This window comes from Cavia porcellus, unplaced genomic scaffold (assembly GCF_034190915.1).
Source record: "Cavia porcellus strain 051 isolate PalLab524CR breed Dunkin Hartley unplaced genomic scaffold, mCavPor4.1 scaffold_13, whole genome shotgun sequence".
In the NCBI taxonomy this organism is placed as follows: Eukaryota; Metazoa; Chordata; class Mammalia; order Rodentia; family Caviidae; genus Cavia; species Cavia porcellus.
Genome location: NW_026947496.1, coordinates 47,066,425 through 47,087,622, shown reverse-complemented (window position 1 = coordinate 47,087,622; position 21,198 = coordinate 47,066,425). Strand labels below are relative to the sequence as shown.

The following is a 21,198-nucleotide window of genomic DNA, read 5'->3' as shown; positions in this document are numbered from 1 at the left end:
AAGAATGCAGCTTTCTACATTGACTGATAGAGAGCAGTCAAGGAAATTGAAAGCTAAAAACTGGGAACTTGTTTAGAAGATCCATAATCTTGGAGAAGGACATTTCAGCCAGACTGTGAGGGACTGAGATTGGGAATATAGCAAATAAAAAGAGACTAACAAATTTTTTTTTAAAGAAATGTCAGGGAGGTTGGGCACAGTGGTGCAGGTCTGCACTTCCAGCACTTGAGAGGCTGAGTCAGGAGGATTTCTGTGAGTTTGAGGCCAATGTGGATTACAAATTGAGTTCAAACCAGCGTGAACTGCATAGCAGAGGTAAAATGGTTAAAAAAGTGACATTTTCCATGATAGGGGAAGATGGCTGCTGTGTTGTGTCTTGATAATGAGGAGGAAGCCACAGAGAAGGGAAAGTTGAGGACGTTGGGAGGAAGTGATTTGAGGGAGCAGTTCTGCTGGGGTGAGAGGCTTGAGGTCAGAACAGGGAGGGACTTTCTCCAAAGCACTGGAACAAGAAGAGGATACAAGAAGCAGCCACACAGTAATGTACACTGTAATGTACAGAAGATAGAATCTCTAACAACAGACCTGCCAAAGGTCAAGCTCTAGGAGTGAGAGAAAAATAAACCCTCAGATATCAAGGAGGATAGGCATGGTTGAAATAGTCATTGTGTGAGAATCAAAGGAAATAAAGGAAGCTTCTAGATGTCAAGGAGAATTCAAATGAATGATGCAATAAACAATGATTGTATTTGTTCTTCCTCCTATCTGCAACCTGGTGCTGGAGTTAAAGGAATAGATAAGCTATCAACCAACCATTGCTGCCTTGCAAGAATTGAGCAGTTAAAAGGAAAGGTAACTAGGTGGTAATGTAACAGCAGAAATATGCCCAGGATACTATGGGATCACGAAGGTGAGGAAACAGCACCAATTAAGGTAGACAGAGGTATGAATTAGAAAAACTAGGTAAGGTACAAGTAGCAAGGGTTTCTGAGCTGAGTTCTGAAGAATAAATAATCCTACTAATGTTCAGGAGAAAGCAGGGTGGGGAAAAGCAAAAGTATTCTTTCCAGGTGGAAGAGAATGGTAAAGGGTACAGAAACAGGAGTTCTCAGGATACAAGTGGGGCACTAAAATACAGGAGTACATGAGAGAGGGGAGTGGCAGCAAATCAAATCAGTGCTCACACGTGGAGAATGTGCAGATGTGAGAGCAGTCTGAATATTTTCTTGTAGATAAACTGCAAACACTAAACAGCTGCAGCAGGGGCAGGGAGAGAGTAAAGCAGAGCATGATACAGTCAGAATGGAGGCCAATCTGTTCTTTCTGGTCAGCAATGTAAGGCAAATGAATGAGACACGGTAAGCAAGGATGCAAAAAAGGTAAAATTGAAAAATGTTCATCACAGGGAGAGAAATTATTAACTAATATAGGAGGTAAAAAAAGAAAAGTATAAAAATTACTTTCAGGTTTTATGGAAGATAGAGTAATTGACTAAAATAGTGGGTACAAAGGGAAGAATTACTGTGGAAAATGGTTGAGTATACTTTTAACATGATTTGGTTGGCCTTCAAATCATGTAATTTAAACTCAACATAATTTAAAGGACTTACAGGGAATCTAGTTGAAGAGGTCAAGTATATGAGTCTGAAATATTGGAACATCACCTAACAGCATGTGTTTGTAGCAGACTCAGTTGAGTGGTGTTTCCTAGCAAATCCGTAGAAAATAAGAATGGAGAATGCAATGCTTGGAGATCAAAATGTGTCTGGTAGAAGAGAAAATTGATGAGAGTGTGGTATTGTCAAGAACATTTCATGGGGACTAAGGTAGATGAGGAATTAATGCCAGAAGTGGGATAATAGAGGATGAAAGAGAAAAGTCTAGGACTTATTGAGAGGAAGGACAGAATTGACCGGGGAGACAAATGAGCTCTGAGAACAAGGTCGGAGTCTGAGTTCATAAAGTTGGAGAATTTTGAGTGAAGACATGGGTGAGATTCCTATCAGACTGGATAACAAGTAGGAACATGTGAGAGATGTATCAAATGATGATGGTGCATTTTTAAGCCACAGAAGTGAAAAGAAGAGGAAAAGTGATGCAAGCACAGAAATGAACAAATGGAAATGTTCACAGAGCAAGACTCCAGTGATCTGTGAATGGAGAGCCATTTGCTTCATTAAGGGATAGACAAGAGTACAGGCTTCTGTTGAAGAATGATTCAGGAGTCATGCTATTACCTTAAATGTTACCTAAGCTAAAATTTCTGATTGTCCACCCCATTGTCTTCTCTTTTTGTATCCCATCATTTTCACGAGGCAGCTATTTTAAGAGATATCCTCAACACTTTCCCCTGCATGCCTCTTTTATTTAAAAATAATCATAAAGCACCTCCACTGTATATTTATAAGCATTCTCTTTCATCTAGACTACCATGAAATCTTGCTTTCTTTTCTTTCAGATTTTTCTTTTTATTTTACTCTTGTTACCACACTCTTAAACTAGATTCTCATCATTCCTCTGCACCATAAAGGAGATTCTATAGGTAAATAATGTTTAACTCTACAAGTAAGAGAGAGTGTGCTTTCCCTTTTGTTCAAAACACGATGAAAGCTACAGATTCTTCTTGTCTGGTTTCTATGCCTACCAGCATTGTATATGACTCTTGTGATTTTAGCAGGGCCACGTGGCCTACTTGGTGTCTTCACACTACCCATGTCATGTTTTCCTCATGCCTTCATTTTAACTGAGACAAGACAGAACTCTTAATTCTTCCTCTTTTTCAAAGAACATACTATGGAATGTCATGGAATGAAGGCAATCCATATTTATCTCTTGGTTATTCAGCACTTATGTAGTGCAGGATATAACTATTTTCTAGCTGTTTTATACACATCACTTTTTAAGGCTGAGTCCTCTAAATGTGTGAACTCATATTTTGCTTTTCTGAATCCTTTAGGAAACTATTTCTTGTATATAATTACAAACATTCTTAAAATTTAATAACATCCTGTACTTTCTTCTTATCATCAGCAGGGAATTTTCTAGTTAGGTCATTTCACGATAAAGGTTATTAAAATTAGATTTTTTTTGGATATATGAAAATTTAGAGATAAATCTCAATCTGGGTATAGTTTACAAAATTTAATACTATAAGTTTTTAAATATTCCTGGGTTTATGTAATTATTATTCATGAAATAGTACTGCTTTTAAAAAAAAGAAATAGTGCTGCTTTTACCTCATTTGAATTTACTTTCTTATTTTAATAGAACATTTAAATTCCCTGGTAACTGGAGAAATACCTATGCATTTTTTTTCAAAAGCAGAGATTTTTTTCATTATTTACCAAGATTACTTTCTGTCCAGTGGAATTTTTCTCCAATTTTCATTGGACCATTTGTTGAACTAATAGGAGACCATATTTTTAAAAATCTTGTTGTACTCATTCAAGAAATTAAACATCATTACTAGTATAACTTAGGTCAGTATTTTTACTGATTATTCAGATACCACTCACTCCTTGTATCTCATTTAGTCAGCTAACAAATAGTAAATTATATGTACTATATATTTAGAGACTAGGGAGACATTTAGAAAAATTCAGAGTATATTTTTCCTCCTCAGGACTTTAAAATTTCTTTTAAAAAACTTTAGTATGGAAAAACTTAAGTATATACAAAAACTATGCAAGTGTTGTAATCAGTTTCCAAATATCAATTATTCATCTTTGAAGATGATCAATTTATGGCCACTGCCTTCCAGTGACTGTCTACCTCCATACCTGTGCCAGTGGGTCGTTCTGAAACAAATCCACGTGGTCATTTTATTTTATTGACAACTACCTCAGCTTATATGTATAAGAATTAAATTTCTTTTTAAATAATCATATCATCATTATCACATCTAGGAAATTAATAACCATGTCTCATATCAGCAAATATCTGGTGTGTATTCAAGTTCCCCTGATTGCCATATAAAAGTGTCTTCTCCAATGTATGTATCATCTGGACATAAAAGAAATTATATATGCTAAGCAAAAGCACTGTAAATCTCTAACTAAAACTCAGTTGTCATGTATATTAAGCATTCCTAATCCAAAAATCTGAATATAGAATACTTCACAATCTGCAACTTTTTGAGAATACAGTGAGAAATATCATGTATGAAACTTTGTCATGTACAAAATTATTAAAAAATTGTTTGAAATTACCTTAAGGCTATATGCATAAGCCATATAGGGGGGAAAAAAAAGAATTACGTGTTTTGACTTCAGTCCCATTTCCAAGATCTCTCCTAATGGATATGCAAATATCCCCAAATTCAAAATAGTCCACAATCTGAAACCTTTCTGGTCTCAAACATTTTGAATAAGCGACACTCAACCTGTAACAAAACTAATTTAGGAAAAAATAAAATCAGTTTACATTAGTAGGTTTACATCTTCATTCTGAGGTTTAAGATTTTACTAGTAGTAACATTTGACTCATTTAAATAACACTAACAGGCAGACACAGACCTCCAGTGTATAGTGTTTACAAATTTAACTTCTGTGACCAAAGTGTGTGTGTTGCATGGAACTGAAACTCTTTAGCAATGCATTTTTTTTTGCTGTTCCTTGTTCCTAAAAAAAAAAAAAAATGTGAAGTGACTAATTTTAAGCCTTAGCTTTTACTACTAGCTCTATGGAAAACATTATCAGTTTCTTATTTTATATTCTGCTGATAGTGTGATAGCTTGTATAGAACACTATTATGTACAAACAATGTGACATACACAGAAACACATAAACAGAGCCTTGTGTATTTACATTAAACCCCCACACTAAAATAGAAAGACTATAGAAGTGCCAGGCATATGAGTTCACATAATTTATGTTTATATTTATATATTTATATTTTCTCTGTTTACCTGGCCCACATATTTATTTTCCTCTCATACCTAAGCACCACTGAGAATTTTAATAAAATATGCCTTTTCTCTATTCTTTTCTATGATCATTGTTAAAATAAAACAAATGATACCAGAAGAGAAGGCCATGCCCTCCTAACCCCCAAACCAGAAGAAGAAATGTCACTTGCCACTCATTTCCAGAAAGTATCTTGCATTCATTAGCATTCGGCCTTGAGGTTTCAGCTCTAACTGGTTGAGAGAAGGAGAGAAATGTCAGAATGTGAAGCCAGCCCCGGGCTCAATGACATCACAACTGGCTACTGGGGTGCAGCAGGAGATTTCTAATATAGAAACAATCATCATTCTTTTCACTTTACTCATGCTCATTATTATCAGAATAGTGCCACATTTGGGATGGCAGCCTTTCTTTTATTATGATACCTTGGCAATTCATTAATTTTACTTAGAGATCAAAATTTATACAAAGAAACAAAACTATAAATAGGTTCTATTTAGTTTTCTTGCTGTGTGATGCTGATGCTCTGAAGAACTATAAAAGATATACCTGGATGTTAATCATGCCCAAAGCATCCCAGGAACCAGGACTAGCCCCCCTGAGAAAAGCAGGACTTTCAGATGAAAAATAAATCCTGTGGGGGTACCTTCACACCCTCCTCCCTCCCTTCTCCTCGTAGAGCACATGTAGGTAAACAGGAGTATTTAATAGGAGTAGTTTTTATTTTTTCACAAGGAGAAATTATTTCCTTGAAAAAATGCTGGATGGTCTGCTAAAAGAAACTGTGAACAGTTTGGTCTGAGAAGAGATTACATATATACGTATATTACAATGTATATTTGAGCATTATGTAGAAGGGACAAAGTGCCATTTTAAGAGACAATGCAGGACTCATACAATGTGACAACAAACAAAGAAAAGAAGAAATCCAAGACAACCTGAATACCTTCTAATTTATGAAACCATCACACTGTACCATGATAGACTAAAATGAATAAAAAAGATGGTGGTTGTACTGATAATCACATCTGTAAGCTAACTAGAATAAGTGAGAAATAATACAAATGAACCTGATGAACCCAGGGTTGAATCTGAACTATAAGTAATTTTCTGGCTCTATGATCCTGTGTGAGTCACTAAGCCTTGAAGATCTTTGTTTGGAAGAATCAAATTATAGCAGTACTGATGTCTACAGCATCACTACTATTCATGATAAAAGGGCTCGCACTGCTTAGCCAACTATAAATTCTCATGAAAGCTTAAACAGATGAAAGAGAAATGCTCTTGATATCACGTATAGTCACTATTTGTTCTACAATTTTCAGTAAGTAGTAAAGCTGGAAATAAAAATGAACAAGAGCCAGGAATTAGGGGCCTATTCCCAAAGTGGTGAAAATCAATACCAGATGAACACACTGTTATCAATATTCAGGAAATTGTGGTGATGGAAGAAATTAAACCAGGCAGGCCCTGGAAAAACAGTTCCCTCCAGAAGTGACGTTTTATGATGTTTTGAGAGTGAATGGGAATTAACCATGCCAACAGATGGAACTCTGGGAAAGAAGAAAGCAAGTCTCCCTGCGGTGTTTGGAAGCAGGATAGTGTCTATGAAGATGCAGGACAAATTTGAGGGAAAAAAAGTTTCTTAGAGGAGTTAATGTTAAGAAAACAGCTTTCAAGGGACTGAGGATATAGCATAGTGGTAGAACATTTGCCCAGCGTAACAAGGCCCTGGGCGTTATCTCCAATGCTAGAAAACAAATCACCTGGAAAAGTAGACATCAGTAGAAGCAAGGAAAAGTACATATTCAAAATAGCTTGTTGATTCTTAAAAGTAAATCAAGAATAACTGTGAAAAAAGTCTGAAGCTTAAAAATGGGAGAAGTTTGCTAGCTGGTTAGGGAAGAGCTGTGCTTACCATGGCACTTTGTTGTGGTCCCTTCTACATATCACCCTACACTGAAAAAAGAGAAGAAAAAAACAGGATGTCTGATAGGAAAATCAGCAAAAACATAAGAATGAAATCAAATGCAACTTTTAAGAGATAGAAACAGAAAAGCAAGCTGTATATCAGTGAAGTCTAACAGAAGGATAAAAAAAGACACTTGCTGTCCTCTCATTGAGAAGGAAACACAAATAGAATCTTATTTTAAGCATTCAAGGGTGGAAAACTCTTTTAACCAAAAGTAAGACAGAAAGTAAAAAAATAAATGGGGATGAGGGTGTTCATACTGGGGGAGACTTGCTGTTACTTGTCTGTTTTTTCTTCTCCCCAGGCTAACGGTTCTATAATCTGGGCTCATCTGGGACCCCATCTCTCTCTACCTTCTCTGTGTAAACCCCTTGGCACTGAGTTCAACATCTGGTGTTGTCTGGTTCTTTAACCATTTCCTACTTTCCTAAGAAGTTACCCAGCTGGAGCTTTGGGCCCAAGATCTCTCTCTTCATGCTGCATAGAAATGTTCAATGAACACTGCTATATTACCCAGCATAGCTAAATGTGGGGGCCTTTTAAAAATAAATCTTGACACGTGTTTGTCTTTTAAGACTGCTTTAGTGATATAAGGAAAGATTCATGTACTTTCCTAAAAAGTGATTTTTCATAGGTCAAAATATAAAACTAATACAGAAGTATAGATTTTAAGCTTATATCATTCCCATGTGAAATCTGTGACTTGGGAATATTTTGAGTGAGTTCCTAAAATCTGTATTACAGATATCAACAAACAGAAAGGCAAAATTCACTTCTTTGACATAAATGATACAAAAGTTTGAAAATGTGTTCTGGGTTTCTGACAATGTAAGAGAGGTTTTTACAGATATATTGTTTTATTTTGTGTCCTAGACATGTTTATTAGAATTTCTTATGCTTTCATATTTTATTTTTCTCTTCAGTAATTTGCTACCCAAACAGTTTAAAATAAATTTTCCAAAACTTGGTGTGCTAACATGAATTGTAAATGATATACTTTTTATCATAATGTGAGCTAAATCAATTAATTCTGCCTGGGAAAAAGTTTATAGTAATTGGTAAAGTATGAAGAGAGAAGACCAAACACAAAACAGGTCTTTATTCTGTCTTATAGCATTCAAATCTTCACAGACAGTAGTTAGGTTCCTCAATTAAGGGAATTCTGTGATATTTCAAAGCTTACCTCAATACTTATAAATTAATAGCAATTTTTATAGCTTAAGAGACCTTCACACTTCATAGGCAAATATGCCAATTCTGATTTGCATATGTCAGTACACTTTGTAGTCCATAATGAATAATTGCCACTGTTACTAGATCAGCAATGAGTCAGTTGTAGGGAATCTGTTGACCCAAAGCCACTGTAGTCATACCCTTAGGGCGACAGGGAAATTCTGAGTGAGTCATCAACTATCATCAAGGTGTACACACTTCAAACAAAGTTCCCAGCTCTGACATTTACCCATATTTCTGTCCTCCCATTGTTCTTTCTGCATCTCTCAGCCAGCGAGTAGAGCTCCACAGTGGTTTCAGAGATGAGATCCACATTTTTGCCCTTCACGATGATTTGCATCACTCTCCCCTTGTTGATGTGGGCGTCAAAGGTGCTGTCCCAGGGTGGGTACATGGTTGGTTTTTTCTGGATATACATCTGCCCATTTTCTAGGAGCAGAAACATATGTTCTCATTATTCCTCCTTCCTGCTCTGGAGAATAACAAAGTAACACGAAACTGAGACAGCCATGGGCAAAATGCAGGTAATACACTGAATCTTAAATGCGCAGTTCAGCTAATTTGAGGATTAACCATATGCTACTTTCTTGGATTGGAAATATTCTTTCATATTCAACAGTTTCTTGTTTCACTTTGGGAGTGAACATCTGGGCAAACTAACAAAAAATCTCTTATTGCTTTTGAGATCCTCCTTTGTTAACCTATAACAGCTTGGTCACGATTGATTAATTTTATTGGAATTTGGTTAAAAAAATAGTTACAAAACTACTGTGTTCAACTGAAAAACACTGTGGCATATTTAGAGTATTCCTTTAAAAGAATATTTAAGTTTCTACTTGACATTAGTATACCTAGAGACAACAGTTTCTAAACTACAATGAGCGATTATCTCTCTAATTCTGAAGGAAGGTGCATTTTATATGCACTGTAAGCAGGAGCTGACAAGTAGGTTAGAGAGCAGTGACCTTCACCTTGTGGTCAGTGTCACAGATTGTAGACTTGAACATGGGTCATGGGGACAGGTTGGATAGGGATGTAGGAATGGGAGCCATGGGCAGGGCAGTCCCGTTAGAAGCCACCAGGTGACTGGGAAAGAGCTTACCAATGGGATAGTTTTGTGCTGTCTTTCAGCCACACTGGATTTTCTCAGCATTTATTTCTTAATCATCTTGGAATTAGAAAAGTGCTTCTGCAATTGTTTGCTGCTTGTGCTAATGAACACATTAAGTGGCAGTCTTAGCAATTCACAGACATTGATATGGCAAAAAGGAAGAAAAGCCGGGGACACACAGCAGCTCCAGCTCCCCTGGGGCCCTTCTCTACAAGGCATAAAGTTAAACAGAACAGGTGTTTGGCATTTGTTAAATTAATATTTATTTTGAGGGGATACAACTAGTTGAACAAAATTGAAACTTCAAATTTCAGGTAAATCTGCTTGTGTAAGTGTAAGTTGTGGTACTGTTAAGGCTGAAATAAGAAGGGGAAGATTTTTTTATGACTTGGTAAAAAAAATTTATGGACTGGGCTTTTTAGAAACTAACTATAATGTTGGAGGCTGGGGATTTAGCTCAGTGGCATAAGCGCCTGCCTTGCAAGCAGGCAGTCGTGAGTTCGATCCCTGGTACCGATAAAAACGAAGAAGACAAAAAAAAAAAAAAAAAAAAAAAAAAAAAAAAAAAAAAAAAAAGAAAAAAGAAACTATAATAGCATTTTATTCCCACAGACCCAGAGCTTCCCTATCAAATATTTCTCTCCAATCGTAACCATTATCTATGCCAGAAGAAAGGACAAAAACCCCCCAGACAAGCATGTTTTGCATTTCCATCCATTAGGTTAGTAATTACCTAAAAAGTGGCTCAGGACTCAGGGTTCTGTTTGCATAGAGTGTTACTCTTTTCAAAAGGCCACAGCACCCGTGGTCTGTTTGTCTCTATTCTGTCAACTCGTAGCAAAAAGTGTGGCTCATTTCCCAAATATTGAAGAATGTTTAAATTCTACAGAATGACAGTGTTCCAAGCAATTTCGTTTTAGAACGCGACCGAAACAAAAGTTAAAAACAAATACAAGAAAATCTCTAAATTCCAGAGGCTTAATCTTTTGGAAAAAGTTTCCTTTTTTTCTGACAATGTCCCTTGATCCACATGGCTGATTAGGCCAAGTTCAAAGGCAAGGCCAAAAGAAGATGAAGAAAGGGAGAAAAAAAGGCTCTCGGGAGGCAAATGTCAGTGAGACCTGAGGTTGTAAAGAGAAGGGGATCTAGGAGCCCCATTAAGCCAAAGGCAGCTTTGAAAAACTCAAACATTTCACACTTCAAAGATGTCCCTGACATTTGAAAGGGTTTAGGGTGAAGCAAGTGGCATTCTCACTTTTTAACTAAACAGCACAGAACTCTGGACAGAAGGAGAATCAAGATGATTCAATCTCCTTGGCTTTGATGTGCTCAGAGTGGACCAGAAGGATAGAGTCAGCCATGGAGAGGAATGGCTTTCACTGGATCAGGCAGGATCCAGCAGAGTAGGATTTAGAACCCTAGAATTCTACATATCCAGCTCAAGATTCAAAACAGCAGGCTCAGTTTTTTCTTGGAGCTGCCAATGCCCAATCTCCACAGAGGTCATTTTAGGATCAGCCTAGAAAGTATAACAGACTTCTCAGTTATATTGAGATATTGTCCCCAATATCTCTCTCCCTTGTACCTTACTTTATTTTCTTCTTAGTGTATCATTACTTTCTGTATTATATTTTGGGTTTTTTGTCTCTCTCCCTCTGGGAGAATAGAAGCTCTAAAGGGAAGGCAGTTTTTCTGAGTTGTTGGGTTTATTTGTTTGTTTTCCTCTCTGGTCTTACCCCAGGGCCCTCAGAGCAGGCTTTCCATGAACACATTTTTGGTAACTGAACTTTGATGGGTTTTCTGGTTACTGCAAATCTGCATTAATGTGCATCAGACTTAGCTATAGTGCATCTGTTCATAAGGAAATAGGAAAAACTAACGGGGCTGGGAAGCTCTTGGGATGTAAAGTTCCTTGTATTCTTCCTTGGGAAGTCCATAAGAATTTTAAAATGCAGAGGCTGGGATCAAGAGAGTGGGAGCCAGTTAAAGTGATCTCCTAAAGAGTCTCTTCGCAATAGGAGTGTTTTAACAGAATGTTCTAAACCCACACAAAGAATCCTGGGTGCTGACACACTTTCTGCCTCAGTATGAACTGCCTCTGAAATGCACAGATGACAAAACATGATTATTCCTTCATTTGGGCAGACATTAGTAAGTGAAAATTACTAAAATTTGGATTCTAATTATTAATTGTAGTTTCTCCGCAATCATCTATGCTTAATCAGGGAAGCAGCAAGCAATGTTTAGAGATGATTTCAAGACCATCCCAAATCAGGATGTACACCATGTGTGTGTGTGTGTGTGTGTGTGTGTGTGTGTGTGCGTGTGCGTGCGTGCGTGCGTGTGTGTGTGTGTGTGTGTGTGTGTGTGTGTGTGTGTTATACAGGACTGAACCTAGTCCAGACTGAACCCAGAACCTAACCGAGACATATCACTAACTTTATATTTTTAAAATCTTGAGACAGGGTCTCACTAAATTGCTAATTGCCCAGGCGGGATTGGACTATAACTTTGACTCTCATGTCTCAGTCTCTCAGAGTGCTAGCAGTCTAGGAATGCACTCCTACAAGTAGCTTAGGCCGTCTTAATCTATCTATAATAACCTACATCCATTAGGTTATACATATAAGTTATGCATATTCTTTGCATATAGAATATATAGAATATAGGATATATGTATTATTTTAGCTCACTAGGTGTCTTTTTTATTTTCTCTTTTATTTTAAAAAAGCAAAACAAAAAAGTATAGAATACAGAATTTAAAAAAATAATAGGAAATTAATGCTAATTAATATATTGCATATTGTTATCTTAGAAGTAGTTGTTCAGGTTACCAAGATTTAGGCACCAAAAAAAAAAAAAATCTAATCAAACAATGAAAGCACAAACTGTTCTTTTGGATGAACCAACAGACATTAGTAGTGTAGCTATCTTGTATATATTTACATACATATAGGTTTCTTTCCCATTATCTCTTCATGTAATCCCCCTCCCCCAACCTTCCCCTTATCCCTGCTTATAGAGAGAAAATGGTACAATGAGGCACAAAGGTTCTGGCTTAAAGTGTCCCTCACATACTTGGCTTGACTGGATAAGCTGTCTCCTGAGCTGGAAATTGCAGTTGAACCAGATGACCTCGAAAGTTCTGGGAAGTTTCGCTTGAGTCTCCTCCCTCTCCCCCACCACACTTACCTGATTCAACGTACTCTTTGACAAGCACAGCGCAGTAAGGGTTCACAGCCTCGCCCTGACAAGACTGGCAGGACCCGCAGTCAAAGTTGGACAAACCAATCCGAAGAAATGGTGACATGGTTGCTCCCTGGAAAACAACAAAAAGTAAATGTGGTTTGGGGGTTATAAAATGTATTATTTTTGGTGTTCCATGTCCACTGAACCAGTATCACTAACAGCCACTGCCTCAACTGGGCCAACTATCCATCTGAACAAATGCTTTTATTTCCTCTTTTGCAAAGTATTTTGTAGGACTCACCCAAACCACAGACTGGCCCTGAGATGTGGCTTTCTAGAACTCTGCTCCAACCCTGTAGTGAGAACTAAAGAGTTAATTCCACTCCACCTAATGGAGTTATCTTTAATAGCTGCAGAATGAGGCAGTTTTCCAGCATTTTATTTCTTCTCTTGTTCAGCTGGTGCCCAAGAAACAACATACAGTAATGAGAAAATGAGTTTATAAAGAGCGGGTCTATTTTAGTCACACTAGTTAAATATGACACCACAAAATTCTTACATGGTCTATTTATGTGTGTAATGGAATTGGCTCTAGGCATTTAGCAGCTGATCCTTGTTTACTTTGGATATTTCAAAAAGGTCTGCTCTCTTTAGTCACACAGGCACACATACACGGACCTCTCATCCCACGCAAAAAACCTTTGGACATTATAAACCACCAAACTGTACTCTAAACCATTGACTCCACTGTAATGTAGTACCTTGCTGTTTAAGGATAAACTAAATACAACATGATCGCCAAAAGCCACCCACTAGTAATTATATTTTCCTAAAACATAGTGTAACATTTGCTCTTGATTTCAGGAATCTGGTCTGATTCTTCACCTACTATGCTATATTCTTTGTTACAGGATTTACCTTGACTAAACACCATTTTTTCTTTCTGCTTCACAAGATCTTACTTTCTGAAACTGTCAGATGGTATTGAGTGAAAATGTAATTTCCTGGCTTCCTCTCTTTTCTTGAATCATTCTCTTTTCGTGAATTTTCCCAAACTTTCTGAAGTAAACCAAAGCTAACACCAACAGAGTCTTGGTTGTCCCCTTTGCTTTTGTGTGGAGGTTGAAAAACTATTTGGAGTAATAGGAATTCAGAACTGAGAATCAGTAATGTAACTGGAAATCTTGGGCCTCTAATAGTTAATCTAGAAAAAGTATAAGAAATCTCCAATACTCTCAAATTAAATAAGAAAAAGAAAGAAGAAAGAAAGAAAGAAAAAAGGAAAGAAAGACAAAGGAAGAAAAAAAAAAGGAAGGAAAGAAAGAAGAATCTCCAATACTCTTAAATGCTGATTATCCTGGATAAATTTTGAGCCTACAAAGAGGCAAATTAGGTGCTTTTAAAAAACAGTTAATTTCCCAGATATTAATAAAACCTTAATTTCCTACGGGTTTGGGAGGTTGGTCTAAAGGGAGTGGTTGTGTAAACATGAGCAGTCTGGCCTTCATCTTTGCAGCATTTTCCGTATAGATCACACTGTTGAATTGCAACCAGATGATTTCTGGTCTTATCTTATAGGACCCCTCTATTTTTGAGTTTAGGATTCTTGGGCAGGAGTCAGAATACCTACTAAAAATCCTCTAAGAGGACTTCTGTGAGAGCATCTTCTTCCCTGGCCCATGGGGATATTTTAGGCCCGTCTCTATTTCTTCACTAATTAGGAAACATCCCTCATTCACAGGAATGTAACCACGTATGGACTTCCGAAGATCTCTGAAGAAAAATATTTACTTCTGATTTGAATGTGGAAGAATTGCTGACTCAAGGAGGCTGAGTTACAACCACTCTGACCTTTGGAGACTTGTCTGCTATTTCCAGATTGAGTTCCTAATTGGTTGGGTTCCTAATCAGGCAGCTTCTGCCCAGCAAGGATCTATCTCAGGAATAGAGATGGTCACGTACCAGGGTGTCTATTACAGGGTGTAAGGGAGCTGAGGAAGAATGCTTTCCCTTCTTGAAGGTCTTGCTTAGGTATCAGTAATTTCTCATTTAACAAGCAATGCAGATTCAATTGAATTCCATTCAGTTCATTTGCACAATTCTTTTCTCCATAAGCATTTCAAAAATTTACTCAATGCATGTATCTCTTTGATAGTTAAGTCAGTGCCTCTCTTTTCTTAAAATTATTTTTATTAGTACATATTTGTAGCACATAATGTTTATATTCTTTGTGAGAAATTAATACAAGATCTGGTCTTGGCGACATGATCTGATATATATTTTGACATCTACAAGACAGAAGTGGCATTTGTGTGGATATATATCAAGAGCCAAGAAGAGTATAGTCATCCTATGAGGATGGACTTAACATAGAACATCTTATAGGCTGCCATATTGGGTCCAGAGCTGATGACAGGAGCGGGGATTTCCCTGGGTGTAAAAATAGAAAGGAGTGTTCCTTGTGTACAAATCTATGAGAGCTGAAACAGCCTGCCTCAGGATGGAACTTGTGAACTGTGCTCTGTAGACTGTAAATTTCCATCAATGGTCTCTTTTTTCTCCAGTCATGTAGGCTTGCACTTCCCAGAAGCATGTGCATAAGATGACTGATTCTCCAGGCTGCTTCTAATAGGGCTCGGCCATGTTCCTCTATATACATCTCAGCTGAGCAATAAAATCATACTGTCAGCTCTCATCTGTCATCTCCATATGTGTCCACCACATACCCACTTGGTCCCATAAGCTACTCACCAGCATCCGTTTCAACTCGGCCCCTTGTTTTACTTTGCCAGCAGTGACCTGTGTCATCACTCAACCTAGCCTTCTGTTTCCATGGCACCTTCCCCTCCCACCTCACTGTCCACTGGCTTTATCTGCTGCCCCACCTTCTCCTCAGCTTCCTTCATTTTCACCTCAGTTTGGTTGTGCACTGCCTCTTGTATGGTGCACTATGCAGTTTTCCTTGCATCTCTGTCAATTTCTGGTCACTTCTCCTTCCACAGCATCACCATTCTTCACACTGAATGATGTTTTTAGGATCTTGCTGAGTTCCCATGGTTTTTCAGAGTTCATAGCCCTAGAGTTTTAGTAAAATACACCCCTCCCTGGAACATCTTATTTCACCCCATCCTTTGTTTTCCTCAACCTGAAAGTTCCTGCTCAGTGTCTCTCTGCTTTGAAGTCTTTCTTCCTCGTCTTCCAGCACCTTCCTGTTGACACATCTTGGTGGGATTTTCTTTGCCTTCCAGACTCCCATGGCTCCTGGCTATGATGCTGTACAGAACCTGCTACATGTGTGTGCCTTGATGCTGCCAGTTCTGAAGTCTGCAGTAGGACATATCCTGCAACTCTTTCCCTGAGCTTGTGTCTCCAGCTCTCAGCCATCGCATGTGGGGCTTAGCAAAACTCCAAGATGTCTCCTATTTACCTTTGAGAAGCCTCATATCCTCAGAAGAGGGGCTCGACTCCAACTTCAGGAGCTCTCTAGCTCCGTCTGTAACATACTTGGTAGAAACCCCCTCTCCGGTGTGCTCACAATGTGTTACCTCCCTCTTTCCTAGGGAAGATAATGGATTTCTTCCACTAGCACATCTCTTGGGGCATTCAGTCAGCTTGTGGGATGGGGGAAAAGCACAAAGTGCCTGTGCTTACACTGTCATGTTTTCCTAGAATGCCTTATTAGATTTATGGGTTTATATCTGCCTGCCTTAGCAAGTCTGTGGATTCTGAGTACAGGGACCATGACTTAATCACCTGTTTGCTCCTTGAGTCAGTTCTCTGTTTGAAGGTCTGAAATGCTCAATGTATTTTTGCTGCAGGAATTAATTTTCCAAAGCAACATTTTACATAATCTCTTAATCTCATGTATTTGTTGTACCTGCAAAGATATACAGTAGTCAAATTAAGCAAGAGATCAAGAAAAGAGACACTATGGTAGCTACTGTTATGTCGGATTGTCTTGTGGTGAAGTGCTATGCTGCTTAAATTGTTCTGTTCTGACCTGTTTTGTTATGTCCTCTTTTATCTTAATTTTTTAAATAAAGTAAAAAAAAAATTAAGCAAGAGACAGTTGTGGAAGAAGTCAACAGCAAAGGAAACATCCCAGCACTTGTTATATTAAGAAGATCAATGCTCTTATGAACTTAGCTTCTGGAGTTATTTAATCTCTTTAAACCTGTTTTCTCATTTGGAAAGCACTGTTGTTATTACTACTGGTCTCAAGGGCTATGTGAATTAGATGGGCAAATACACATAAGATGCTTAGAGTGGGCCACAGCAAACTCAATAAATGTTAGCTATTAGTGTTATAGCCTTGATATATTTCTAATGGGCTTTCTAAATTTTGATGATATGTACCAAATAGGGCAGGAGAAGAGCAGAAAGAGACTTTTAAGGGTATATCTGGATGAATTATATTAACTTGCTCTGTGCTCTGCTAGAAAATTGCTGTAAAACTCTACATATATCTCTCATACAGCGCTTACTACCCTCAAGTACAGTCATCTCACTGCTGACACTTAGTCTGACGGATATAAGGTATATCTATCAAGTCTTCCATGCTTTTGCTATCCCAGGTGCAAAATTCTGCGAAGAATCTTTACTCTTATGAACTTAATAGTTTTACCTTTAAATGTGACCTCATTTGGTTTTGGTACATGGCTTTGAGACAGGTACCTGATCAAGTATAACTGCTCAGCGGTGTCCTTTGGGTCAGTGATTAAGTCAACTGAGAATTCTGGTCTCCTGACTCATTGGACATCAACTCACTTATTTACCTAGGCTGACACAGACTGTGCAAGTCAAATTCCCCAGATTCTTTTATGGCTGTGTTAAGGTTGGGTGTTCATATATCCAAACTCTACAAGGACAAGTTTCCTAGAACTAGAAAACAATACATGTTCTATATACTCTCATTAACTGAAAAAAAAATCAAGAATTTTTTCTTTTGTAGCAACTGAAATAAGAATTACCATATTTCTTTATCTTATTTTATTGTCTTGGTACTGGGGATTGAACTCAGACCTTATATTTGTTTTTATTTTGAGATAGGGTTTCATTAAGTCTGCTAAGTTCCACAGGCTGGGTTCAGATTTATGATCCCTCTGTTCAGCCTTCCAGAGTGCTGGGATGATAGGCATATTCCACCGTGCCTGATAAAATATTGGACAGCATTTTCTTTCTTCTTCTTCTTTTTTTTTTTTTTTTTTTTTTTGAGATAAAGTCTTGCTATGTAGTTCAGATTGGCTTTGAGCTCACTATGTAGCCTAAGCTGACCCCAAACTCACGTGATCCTCCTGCCTCAGCCTCCCAAATATTGGGATTATAAGTGTGCACAACCATGCCTGGCTTCGGCAGCATTTTCATTGCTGTAACTCACTTGGAGATGTCTCAGTAACAGGGGAGGGTGTCATAGTAAAATAACTACTTGCATCAAAATCTCTAACACTTAGAAGGAATATAGAATAATAAGTAGTAAACTTGGAAATGAGAAAAACATTCATTGGTTTACAGTTGCATGTGCTTAGCTAAACTGGAGAAACACTGGCTTAGGAAACCTTGGCAAATTACACTACACCTATAGATTTTACATTTATTTTCTTGCGAGACATCTTAGGGAAAAGTGATTGCTTTAAAAAGTGACGTACTGCTACTGAAAGTAACATATAGTAAAAAATAATTTTTCTTGCAAAGTATACAGAAGATGCTACGAGTGAAAAATAACATAATTGAGTAGTAGTTTACTCTGTTTCTGACCTCTGTAAAAGTAATATATTAAAAAGAGTCAAGTTAAATATTAGCCTCTTGCCCACAGACACAGGTTCAAATTCTATATTTATGTCTTTTTTTGTTTCATTTTAAAAATAAAATTTAAAAAATGTGAACTGAAACAATACATATAAACTTAAGAAATATTTTACGATAACCTTGCAATACATATGACAAAAGGAACACAAGCCAAACCATCAGTCATCTGTTGGAATGAGGGGGATTTGTGGATGGAGATAGCACTTTCTTGCTACCTGCAAATGTTAGCAAGATCCTCTCCCCCAAAACTATGGTCACTGTAAACAAAGTCACCTCACAACAACAGTGCCAAACAAATCTAAATACAGACAATAAAGCACATGAAATGACACTATTAATATTCTGATACTAACTTTACTGCATTACATGAAAGCAGAGGTCGGATTAAATTACTCATCCCCAAGAAAACTGTTCTACTCTTTGTGGTGTTAAGCCATAAATCTTAACCTTTCACTTACAAGCCTTCATATATTGGTTTCATCTTGCCCTTCCCACACACAGGACTCTGAAGGAATCCTAGCCTATCAGGACTTCTCTGCTGAGTATACCCTGGGGTACCTTTGTCGCTCTGATTATGGCCTTTCTTTTTCCCCCAATTCCCTGTCCATCTCCACCCATCCACAATTTACCATCTTCCAAATGTCTCATCCATCACGGACCTGTTATGTATTGGCTTATTCAGAATTCCTTTCCTTCTCCTTCTGCTCAGCGGAAACTAATCTCTCCCCCAATTTTTTTCCATGATAAAAACAAGAAATCTACTGTTGGTTTCTTTCATATAAGACTTCTTATATAGTGGTATCTTGGCCCACAAACTTCATTCTTTCCATGATTCTGGCTACAGAATTTATTTCATGAATCTGGTTGCAACCGAACTGCGTGCATACTATGGAACAAATTCTATGACCGAAATCATGGAAAGAATTGAGTTCGTGAACAGAGGTACCACTGTATCTAGTCAAGCAGGATGTTTGAACTTCCGTTTCTATTTTGGAATGGCTGTGTTTTACTCATCTTTGCTCCTGTTTGTCTTTTGTAATATAACAGGTGACCTCAAAAATTAAATGCCAATCATATACTTGTTCTGTGTCTATAATTTGAGCCATGTTGAGTTGGATGGGTCATCTCTAGTTCACAAGCTGTCAACTGGGGTCACACAGGGCCATCTTGGCCAGTGAAGCCTCTCTGCATAGGATCTGTATCCTCTAGGAAGTATCCCCTGATGGTGTGCATGGAAGCTCCACTCTGAAAGTTAAGAGGGATTTCAAGGCCTTTTGAGGGCCAGACATGGGATAGTCAACACACTTCTCCTGAATTCAGTTGTTCAGAGAAGATTTTAAGACCAGCTCTGCCACAAGTGGTAGGGAATAAACTCTACTGACCAGAAGACATGTAGGAATTTGTGACTCATTTTTAACATTTTACCCTGCCTATCTTCTAAAGAGTTTATCACTAACAACTGGATATAGATGGTCAAAAAATATTTATTCAACTTTAGTGAATAAACTCCACATCTTTTAGGGTAAAAATAAGAATTCTGTGTTAGATCCAAGAATGATGTTTCTAGATTACTAGTTTTCAATCTTCAGTGTGCAGGAGAATCACATTCCGGGGCTTCTTTTCCATGGGTAGGGAGGGAGGTGGGACTTAGGAACCTACATTTCATACATCACACATGTGACCGCTGCAGATGGTCCTTGGGACACACTTGGGAAATTCTAACATGGATGCATTCTGCTGTAGCAATGAAGACTGCATGGTTATGAGAATATATGTGTACTTACTATTACAAAGGTTATGACTGCATTTTATTTCAAAATATAGCTTGAAAGAAAGTATGACTTATGACTTCAGAAAGTCTTATGGTGTATACAATATATATTAGTAGATATTTGTCTAATAATATTTTAAATTATCATGCATTCATAATGGTATTAACTCTTAAGGACATTTTGGCATATGTTTTCTCTTTATATCTTTCCCCTTAATAACTGTTTGGTAGACAGGACAACTATGATCATTATCTCTGCTGTCACAGCTGTTGCTGTGATGAAGAAAGCAGGTGAAGGGCAAGCAGGGGGCATGGCCATTTGTAACAGCCTCCAGGAGAGGCCAGATCCTTCAGGCTGCATGTCCTCTGTGCCCCTGTCTGGCTCCCCCCTTGCACTTCTAGTCTTTCTAAGGTGCCTGACCAGCTGCAGGAGGTAGACTGAGGGTCTTCAACTTCTTTTCTCATCAATCTGTAGGCAGCAGATCATTTTTTCAGTTTGGTATCCATATGGAAGCTCTAACTAGAGACCATCAAGTGTTACTTTGAAGAAACTACATATACAGTGGGTCTACAAATCTAAAAGTTGGGGGCATAATGCCTTGCCTTCTCCCCCAACTTACTTCAACATCCCTGCTCCCCCCATAGTAGCTACCTCAAAGAGTAATACTTGTGACTTTTGTATCCATCTACAAATCTGCTTCTTAGGACAATTGACATGACACTCTTGAAGATTAAATGAGATAGCATATGAAAAACTCTGCAAGCTAAAAAAAACCCTACACTATATACATATATTCTAAATAGTCTCATGATTATTAAAGATTCACTTATGTCATTTCTATAATAATATGTCTAAAATAAGTCTCCATTACTTGCAAAACACTTTTATTTTTACAGACAAAATCGAATGCTATCAGTTAAATGGGAACCCAATGCTTCTTTAGCACCTAGAAATCTTATTCTAATTCTCATTGACAGAATTATTTTAGACTTAACTAGGGAAAACAACAGAATGAATGGATTTGTGTGTGTGTGTGTGTGTGTGTGTGTTGAAACTGACGTCAGGTATTGTGGCAACGATGTAAGAGATTAAGAGAGGATTCTGAAGGGGATTAACATACCCTTCAAACTTGAGAAAACTCTGGAAAGACTTGGATTCTTATAGTGTATGAAATAGTAAAGATGCTGCCTTGCATAAGAAGCAAATTTATTT

At 37.7% G+C, this 21,198-nt stretch overlaps 1 protein-coding gene across 4 annotated transcripts in view; it reads right to left on the bottom strand.

The window, feature by feature from the left end:
- The window catches only part of Prkcq (protein kinase C theta), a 111,923-nt gene that overhangs the window by 59,118 nt on the left and 31,607 nt on the right, over nucleotides 1-21,198 (bottom strand). The window contains exons 1-4 of one of the 4 annotated variants that reach the window (XM_013156517.3): nucleotides 12,711-12,891; nucleotides 12,413-12,539; nucleotides 8,339-8,538; nucleotides 5,077-5,137 (exon numbers count right to left, since the gene is read on the bottom strand). In XM_013156517.3, the coding sequence (XP_013011971.1) occupies nucleotides 5,077-5,137; nucleotides 8,339-8,538; nucleotides 12,413-12,530 (379 nt within the window). In that variant the 5' untranslated portion in view covers nucleotides 12,531-12,539; nucleotides 12,711-12,891. Of the gene's footprint in view, nucleotides 1-5,076; nucleotides 5,138-8,338; nucleotides 8,539-9,211; nucleotides 9,343-12,412; nucleotides 12,540-12,710; nucleotides 12,892-21,198 lie in introns of those variants that run through there. The other 3 variants (XM_003473418.5, XM_063260162.1, XM_063260163.1) reach the window with 3 other exon arrangements.